At 43.1% G+C, this 10000-nt stretch overlaps 1 protein-coding gene across 2 annotated transcripts in view; it reads left to right on the top strand.

Moving 5' to 3' along the window:
* The window catches only part of cpne2 (copine II), a 101010-nt gene that overhangs the window by 13468 nt on the left and 77542 nt on the right, over window positions 1–10000 (top strand). For both annotated transcript variants that reach the window (XM_063196880.1, XM_063196879.1), the window contains exon 2: window positions 2909–3102. In XM_063196880.1, coding sequence (XP_063052950.1) covers window positions 2929–3102 — 174 coding nt within the window. In that variant the 5' untranslated portion in view covers window positions 2909–2928. The remainder of the gene's footprint in view (window positions 1–2908; window positions 3103–10000) is intronic.

Genomic DNA, 10000 nt, shown 5'->3' on the forward strand with positions numbered 1-10000 from the left:
GTGTGTGTGTGTGTGTGTGTGTGTGCATGTATGTGTGTGTGCATATGTGTGTGCGTAAGCGTATCAGAGTATTATTGACATTCTTGATGTTAGTATGATAATGAAGCTGTCCAACCGGTCACGTGCACATTATGTGTGTGTGTGTGTGTGTGTGTGTGTGTGTGTGTGTGTGTGTGTGTGTGTGTGTGTGTGTGTGTGTGTCGCTGTGTATCTGTTTGTGTGCATGTGTCTCAGGGTCACTTCTATATTATGTGTGAACTCTTTTGTGAGTGCTGTGAGTCATGATTGGCTAAACCAGATGTCAGAGTTCTGTGTGTGCTGTGTGAGGCAGATTACCAAGGCAGCTGCTGATTTAGCAGCCGTTATACTGTAGTATATACAGTAGATATAGTTACAGTACAGTGTATAGATACATGTCTTTTTAGGTCATTTTTGCCTTGGACAGTTGGAGATGGTGACAGAAAGCAAGTGGGAGAGAGAGATGGGGGTGGATCTGCAAATGACATGGGCTGGAATCGAACCCGGGTCGCCAGCGTAGTAACTCAGTAACCGTTAGGCCACAGCAGGGCCAGTAGATAGATATTTTTGAAAACGCATTGGTTTTGGCCTCGTTTACATGTATAGAGAGTTTCAGAATGCGCATATTTTTTTTTAAAAGTCCCATTTAAGGGGCTAAACCTTACCTGTCGCAATGGAAATGTTATGTTTATCCACATGTCACACATGTTTGCACGTGAACGGGTTAAAAAATATATCAGAATTAATGCTTAGAATGTGATGGTGGTGGTAAGTCTTTGTGAAAAAGGTAACATTTCTGAATGGGCAGCATGAATTCTGGTAATAAACTACCAAATGTATTACATAATGTATTACACTACCCCCTGAGCTAATGATTAACCTCATGCTAATGTCTTCTTCTTCTGTCCTCCATTCTGCTTTACATTACACTAAAAAACTATATATGCACAGTACCTGTAGATTGTGCTGGTTTACATTTCTTGTTTGTTTCTGATTAAGTTTTTTTTAGTTATGCTTTATTTGACCACCCTCTTCTGAGTAGTAACTGGAAGTGCTAATTTAACCATAACAGTGATGATGATGATGATGATGATGATGTTGGTGATGATACGTTTTTATTCAATATCTTAACAGATGATATTGACAAGTATTGAATGATTACTTTACTTTACATTTGATATTGAATGGGAAATGCTGAACAGCAGGGAAACCCAACAACATAGGCAGACACATAGGCATAACAATGCAAGGGATCGAGGCTTAAAGGGACACTGTGCAGGAAATGGTCAAAAGAGGTAGGCTACTGCAACTATGCTGCTCATTGAAACTAGGCTCACTATTGCCAAATTTGATCTTTACATGAAAGTTTACTAAGTAATAAACAAATATTTTCTAGTATGGTCCAAGTACAGTCATTTTTTTCAGCTAAAAATTCAGCTAAATTTTTTGGAAATTCAAAATGGCGGACCATGGAGAAGATCCCCCTTTTCATGTATGAAAAGTGCTATATTTCCAGTCATAATGAATACTTAGAATTTGATGGTGGTGGGTGGTGGTTGCAAACTAACACTTATGCTGTTTCAGAAACGGAGCTCAGGGTGGTTAATTTTAAGGTGGGCATAACAGCAGTAGTTAATAATATGCTGTGGCAACACGAGTCCTTTGACCACAGTGTCCACAGTATACATTTGCACACTGTGTACTTGATATGTGTCTCTCGGGTCAGATATAGGGTGCAAGTGTGGGGAGTATGCAATTGTAACAGACTAGGTAATAGTCATAGCAATGTTATTATGATGTAGTCGGGTCTTTTCAGCAATGAGTGAACGGGCCCGCCGGCGCAAAGAGGCTACTTCAGTATGCGAACTCGTATACATGTATGTGTTCCCCCTCAGGTTGTGGGAGACCAGCCTGCGCAAAGGGGCTACTTCAATATGCGAACGCGTATATACGTATGTGTTCCCCTCAGGTTGTGGGAGACCAGCCGGCATGGCCTACACTCTAGGTCAGGGGTGAGGAACCTATGTCTCAAGGGCCGTTTGTGCAGGCGGAAATCCTGCGCTATGTTCATAGTACGACCAGAGGCGATTCTAGGGTCAGGTGGGGCCCCAAGCGAAAATGCAAAAGAATTGAACATTTGAACTAAAATCACCACTACTGTAGTACAGTATGGGCTGTTATTCACTATCTAGGGGCTTGGGGGCCCCAAGCGGCTGCCTGCCTTGCCTGGTAGCAAGATGCGCCTCTGAGTACGACCCTCTGAGGACTTTTACATTACATTACATTACATTACATTATTATTACATTACATTGCATTTGGAAGACGCTTTATAACCAAAGCGACTTTCAAAAGAGGACATAATCAAGCCAACATCACAAGCAAATACAAAGTGCACAGGAGATATACAGAACAACAAGTGCAGTTGCAAAGAGGGGTTAGTTTTTAGTTTGTTTTGTTTTGTTTTCTTTTTTTTTATTACTTTTTTTAATAAAGAGTAAATAACGAGTACACACACACACACAAACTAAACTAAACTAAACATCATGTCAGGAGTCTGCCCTGGGGCAAGGCCAGCTCAAGCATTAGTAGTAGATGCTCTCGATAGAGGAAGGTCTTTAGTTGTTTCTTGAAGGCTGCAAGAGATGTGCTTAGTCTTGCTGCCTCTGGGAGACCGTTCCACCACTTGGGTACCACAATGGAGAACAATCTTGACTGGGAGTACCTAGACCGACTGGATGGCAGAGCCAGACGGCTTTTACAGCCCTCACATGAATTTGAAGTGGCCCCTCAAATGAAAAAGGCTCCACATCCCTGCTCTAGGTAATAGTCATAGCAATGTTATTATGATGTAGTCGGGTCTTATCTATATACGTATTTGTTTCACCTCAGGTTGTGGGAGACCAGCCTGCATGGCCTACACCCTAGGCTCCGGGCCGGACGCGGGGCCTGCCGTCGGCCCCAAGCACTGCATCACCAAGGTGGAGCTGTCCGTGGTGGGGGCCAACCTGCTGGACCGAGACGTGGCCTCCAAGTCCGACCCCTTCTGTGTCCTATTCCAGGAAGTGGACGGCAACTGGGTGGAGGTAAGGTGTGTGTGTGTGTGTGTGTGTGTGTGTGTGTGTGTGTGTGTGTGTGTGTGTGTGTGTGTGTGTGTGTGTGTGTGTGTGTGTGTGTGTGTGTGTGCGTGCGTGCGTGCGTGCGTGCGTGCGTGCGTGCGTGCGTGCGTGCGTGCGTGTGTGTGCGTGGCCTCCAAGTACATGTACACAGCACATACTACATAGCGTCGCTGTCCAGCAAAAACCACTTATCTCCACTATTATTTTTAGTTTTTTATGTTCGTTCTTTATTAATTATAAAATAAAAGACAGTACTACTGGTCAGTCTCCATGGGTATATGTCAGTGACGTGCACTGGGATTTATGGCTGGTGAGGCAACTTTTTCAATATCAGATTTTCAAATAAATAATTGCCAAATAGGCCTACCGACAAGTTCCATATGTCATAGCAGCTTTCTTAACATAAGGTAGGCCTACATATTTTGACATAAGCTTACTGCATTTCCGCAGAGAAAATGCTATTAGATCTCTCTCTCACACACACACAGACACACACACACACACACACACACACACACACACACACACACACACACACACACACACACACACACACACACACACACACACACACACACACACACACAGGATTCAAACAGTGGTCTCACATAAACCACACAGCACCAATGGACAGCAGAGCAGAGGAGAGGAGAGTAGTGGCGAGGAGAGGAGAGAAGAGGAGAGGAGAGAAGGGGAGGGGAGGGGAGAGGAGAGGAGGAGAGAAGAGGAGAGAGGAGATGAGAGAGGAGGAGAGGGGAGAAGAGAGAGGAGAAGAGATGAGAGGAGAAAGGAGGAGGAGAGGAGCTCAAGGAGAGGAGATGAGAGGGAGAGGAGAAGAGAGAAGAGGAGAGGAGATGGGAAAAGAGAGGACAGGAGAGGAGATGGGAAAAGAGAGGAGAGGAAGAGAGAAGAGGAGAGAAGAGAGGAGAGGGGGAGAGGAAAGGAGAGGGGAGGAGAGGAGAGGAGGGGAGAGGAGAGGAGAGGATGAGAGAAGAGGAGAGGAGAGGAGAGGAGAGGAGAGGAGAAAAGGAGGGGAGAAGAGGAGGGTAGGTGAGGGGAGAGTAGTGGAGAGTGTAAGCTCCTTCACAGCCCACTGCTCTCTCACACACACACACACACACACACACACACACACACACACACACACACACACACACACACACACACACACACACACACAACACACACACACACACACACAGTATTCAAACAGTGATCTCACATAAACCACACACAGCAGCAGCAATGTAGACCTGAGCATCACGGCGGATGCTCAAGACACACAGGATTCAAAACATGGTGTCATATAGACCAACTGAGCACCACGGCGAACAAACCGGTGTGATAGCTTTTGTCATACGAACTGGACTCTCGTGAAAATATAGGCCTACATCTACTTGTACGAGGCTACAGCAAGCGATGTGGGACAAAGGTGTGGCAGGAAGCGAATGTCAACGTAAACAGATATTATACACACGCTTCGATATGGTCACCAAATATTTTGGGACTGTCATTTCTGTTATGCCTACACCTTGGAATTCAATCAGAGTCTTGTAGTTAGTTGTTACACGGGTATATTTGATTTACCTCAACGGTACCCTGTACTCAACTTTACAAACAGTTACCGGGCACATGAGAATCCGGTGCCCATCACAAGAGCTACCACACTGGACAGAATCACGGCGGATTCTCTACCTCCCCACGGGTCTCACAAACACAGGCTTCACACACATAGGAAATTTGTCTTACCTGAACTCGTGCATCAGGTCCATGCGCCGCTCTTTTCCTTCACTTTAGCGTTGTGCATGCTAACGTTACTTTAGCCGGTGCTGTTCATCCAAAGCCCCAAACGTCGCCCCAAACGTCCAAAGCAACTTGTCATTGAATATGAGTAGCCGCGAGGATTTTTGTTTCGTGAGGCTCCTTAGTCCTTAGTAAATTGTTAAGTCGTAAAATCCCGAATCCCGAATCCCGAATGGTCTTCCACACATTCTCGCCGGTTGCAAACAAGACACAGGGGAAACAACAATATTTTCTGCAGTGTTGCACCACTCACTTTGAAATGATCGGGTAGTTATTCTGACCGGTCACCTGAGTAGCAACCCTTCAGCTCTGTCGGTCCTCCATTCTTTATCACATATTTTCCCCTTGGAAATCCAACTTTGAGAATGCTCTTAGTTTCGTTTATGAAATCCACTTGTAGCAGTCAACGTGAACAAGCTAGCCAACAACACCGACTGACTGTATTGTGAATTTCAGATTCGCTATGACGTAACTGGCCAGCAAGACTCAACTCCAGAAGGAGTCTGCGGCCAGGCTACTGCTGGCCTCACCACTGTATATTTCAGTGGGCGTTCAGAGTAAAGAAATGATAATCACACGTAGAAAATAGTAAAAAAAATTATCAGGAAATGAGGGCACACCATACATACTTCTATTAAATGTATAAAAACGTTTAATACAATATTACCAGGTTGCATTCACAGAACGAGCAAAATGGCGCATGCGCTCAAGCCTGTTAACGAGGGATTGCGCAATCCGGGGGTGAGGCAAATTCAGAGTTGCCCCAAATTCACCGTATTCGGAGGAATTTGACATGAAATGGGCAAATATTACGATTTTGGCCACAAAAATGACTGAAAACGAGTGAAACAGTTTAAACACTGCTTAAATGGTAGTTATGGTGCAGATGCTCGAAAACAATAGCTGTTATTGTAACTATTATTCACATTTACTGCATCTCATCATAATCATCTCGGGCTGGTGAGGCCGTGCCTCCCCTGCCGTATTGGAGTGCACGTGCCTGGTATATGTGTATGATAAATAATTCAGTAGCCAACTTTAATGTTGCAATGATTATTTTTTTTTAGAAAATGTGGTTTTATAAATCAATACATAAAAAAACAATGAGAAGTGGAGATAAGTGGTTTTTGCTGGACAGCGACGATAGGTAGTGTTTATTGCTTATGTATATTGTGTGTACAGTACATCATGTAATATATGTACATGTGCATGCATGTGTATTGTCTACATTGCAAATGTTTATAGATACACTACTTTTCTACTCTTCTCTATTTTATTCTATTATATTCTATTCTATTCTATTCTATTCTATTCTATTCTATTCTGTTGTAAGTGTCATCTTAAGTTCAAGACAGGTTTTTTCCATTAATTTGTGGCAATAGTTAATTGTATACAGTGATAAATTGGTGAAATATGATCAGGACTTTGTAGAAGGGAGAAACAGTATGGACATTGTCATCCTCAAGAAAGAGCAGAATAGAGGCAGGAGGCATTGAGGTAACATTAAATATTTTTTATGACAGTGCTTATGTTCAATAACTCACTGGCCAAATCCATTCAATAATTAATTAATTGGCCCTCATAGCTTAGTGGACCCGTTAATACCCTTTTCAATAAATGCCATTCCTTACATGCATCTCATACTGCATGGCATAATGAACACGCTGAATATTAGTTTATAATTTATACCCTCATATGCATAAATATGTAATTACAGGGATGTATTAAATTAAAGATTATAGCCTATACCTAGTATCACATGACAGCTAATGTAATTGGAAAGTGTATTTTCAGAGGGTTAATGAAAATGTTTGCATGTAAAGACTTGGGTCGTAGAAATCTGGTAGGCTACCTGTGTGTGTCACAATGAACAGCTCCCCTCTCTCCTTTGCAGTGACAGTACATAGTGTATCTTTGCCATATTATGGAAATGCTTTAGTGGACACTGGTGCTGAACCTTTGAAGCACAGAAGAATAAATACCACACTTACATTATATATCTCACACGCTTACAGTATATCACGTAAGTGAGTACACCCCTCACATTTTTGCGGATTTGTGAGTATATCTTTTCATAGGAGAGCATTAAAGAAATTTCATTTTGACACAATGATTAGTGACCTGGCTTAAATTGATTGGTATGAGATTTGAATACAATCCTATGGAGAGTATCATGATCTGCTTCAATAGTCACAGTGCATGTTGACATGCATGTTTCTTTTAGGTGTATTTCAGATTATCAAGGTTGACAGCATTCATGCAAACCCAAACCATGTCAGTCCCACTACAATGTATGACTATTGAGAGGATCAACTTTAAAAAAAACAAACTCACTTGTTTACCACCATGCATGCTTGACACCATCTAAAGCAAAATTGTTTATCTAGAGAGATGAACAGATCAAGGATATGGATCACTGGAACCATGTTGTGTGGTCTGAGGAGACCAAGATAAACAAATTTGGTGAAGAAAAACACCATATGCTTAGGGATGCCCCCCCCCCCCAAGCCAACAGAAAGTGACCGGTTTCCACTGACTACGGTACATGAGCTCAACTATAAAATATCACAAACACACAGCGAATGAAAAACAGAATCACACACTTGTTTTCTCTCTCAGACTTGCGTTGGAGCGAGATCAAGATGAGAGAAATAGAAGGTCAGAAAGCAGCAGAGATATTGGCAAAATAGACGAACAGAGAGGTTGTGAGGTGCTGTGGAGGATTCTTAAGGTTCAAATCGAAATCATGCGACCAAAAAGGAAAGGGACGGAGAAATTGTGTGTTGGTGTGAGTGTGTGTGTGTTTGTGCATGCACGCACGTGTGCGTGTTTGTGTGTGTGTGTGTGTGTGTGTGTGTGAGAGTATGTGTGTATGTGTGTGTGTGTCTGCACGTGTGTATGCGTGTGTGTGCACACTTTTGTGTATGATAGCATGCGTATGGTATGTGTGTTGTGTTGTTTGTGCAATGGTTAGCCCCAGGCAGTGGTACTGCGATGGCTAAAGAGAAACTACTACATGAAGCCCTGCGCTCCAAACCGAGTGATGCCGATATGCACGGGAAGTGATTAGCATAGGACACAGCACTGTGTCTGTGTGTGTGTGTGTGTGTGTGTGTGTGTGTGTGTGTGTGTGTGTGTGTGTGTGTGTGTGTGTGCGTGCGTGCGTGCGTGCGTGTTCGCATGTGTGTGTACACGTGTGTGTGTGTGTGTGTGTGTGTGTGTGTGTGTGTGTGTGTGTGTGTGTGTGTGTGTGTGTGTGTGTGTGTGTGTGTGTGTGTGTGTGTGTGTGTGTGTGTGTGTGTGTATGTACTGTACATGTGTGTGTGCATGTACGTGATTAGCATAGAGCCCAGCGCTAGCGGTCAATAGGGCACGCCTAAACACCAAATCACCGCGTTGAGCGCTCCACCGTCACCATGGAAACTGGGAGGGAAACAAAGGAATGATGTGGTGTGTTATTCTCTTCTCTCCTTTTTTTCTCTCAAAGGAGAGAGATGGAGTTGATAGACAAGCACTAGGACAGATACAATAACTCTCAGAGGAAGTGATGCATGTGTTAAAAAAAGAGTGGTTGATGCAATACACTGTAGAATTCAACTCCTTTATTACATTACATTACATTACATTGCATTGCTTTTGGCATGGGCATGCGCTTTTTTATCAAAGCGACTTACAATCGAGGACATAATCATAGCCAACATCACTAGCAGATACAAAGTGCACAGGAAATATACAGAAAAACAAGTGCAGATGCAAAGTAGGGTTAGTTTTGTTTTTTTAAGTTAGATATAGTACACACACATGCACACAATGTCAAAGAGTCTAGCCAGGGACTAGGGCAGCTCAAGCATAAGTAATAGATAGTCACGAAAGAGGAGAGTCTCTACTTGCTTCTTGAAGGCTGAAAAAGATGTGGCTAGTCTTGCTGCCTCTGGGAGACTGTTCCACCACTGAAGAACAACACTTATCGAGTGAGTAGGACCAGCATTCTGAGTGTTAAATTCCATGCTCGGTGTGGAGAGAGATGGAGCTGATAGACAAACACAAGCACAGATAACTCTCGCCCAGTGGTGTAGTCTACCTAGAACGCAGGTATACGCTGTATACCCACCTGAAAAAAAATGGGGATTTCAGTATACCCACCTAAAATTGACTGTTCAATATTTAGAATAGCACAGCCATGTTTAATCAATGACGATTCATCATTTAAGCCTTGGAATTTAATAACATGAACATGAAGATGAAGATCACAATCACAATTCTTTCAGATGTTACCAATGCCTCCCTCTGCCTCTGAAACACTTCATACCCCCCGAGGGCCCCCGGCCCCTAGTTTGGGAACTTATGCACCAATCGCTGCCCAAATATACAGTATACCTAGCCTAATTATCGTCAACTTTCAAATCTCTTCGAAACTTGGTCTGACCAAGACCATAACAATTAACGTTCCCAAATTACATGTTTGACCCGCCTAACCTAGGTTTGCTACTGGTTGACTGGTGTCCGGCAAAGTGGGTGGAGTTCCCGTTTTTAGGGAGATCAGAAACGATATTTACATTGCTCTTGGCCTGACTAGAAGCAACGCCGAAAGTGTTGCGTCACTAGGAGGGTGTGGCCTGGCTACAGTATACCAACCACAAAGAAGTACACCATTGCTCTCGCCTGTGTTTAAAAAAGTATGGTTGATGCAATACACAGTAAATTGAGTAGCACCAGCATTGGGAGTGTTAAATTCCATGCTCTGTGTTGAATCGACATTTCAAAATTCTATTAGTGAATCTAATAGTGGAATGGACAGCATTTATATAGCGCCTTTCCACTCCTTTGAGCACTCAAAGTGCTTTACATTGTATATGCCTCACATTTACCCATTCTCTCTGACATTCACACACACACTGCTGGCAGTGGCTGTCACGCAGGTATGTACTGTATGTTTCTCAAGGCCACATTGATGGGTATTGAATCAAGACTTCAAAATCTACTGTGTGTGGGTGCAATAGCTTCTTCTTGGAGTATCACTTTATTATTTCTAGCAACACATACAGCATAGTACATGTATATT

This window comes from Engraulis encrasicolus, chromosome 4 (genome assembly GCF_034702125.1).
Source record: "Engraulis encrasicolus isolate BLACKSEA-1 chromosome 4, IST_EnEncr_1.0, whole genome shotgun sequence".
Classification (NCBI taxonomy): Eukaryota; Metazoa; Chordata; class Actinopteri; order Clupeiformes; family Engraulidae; genus Engraulis; species Engraulis encrasicolus.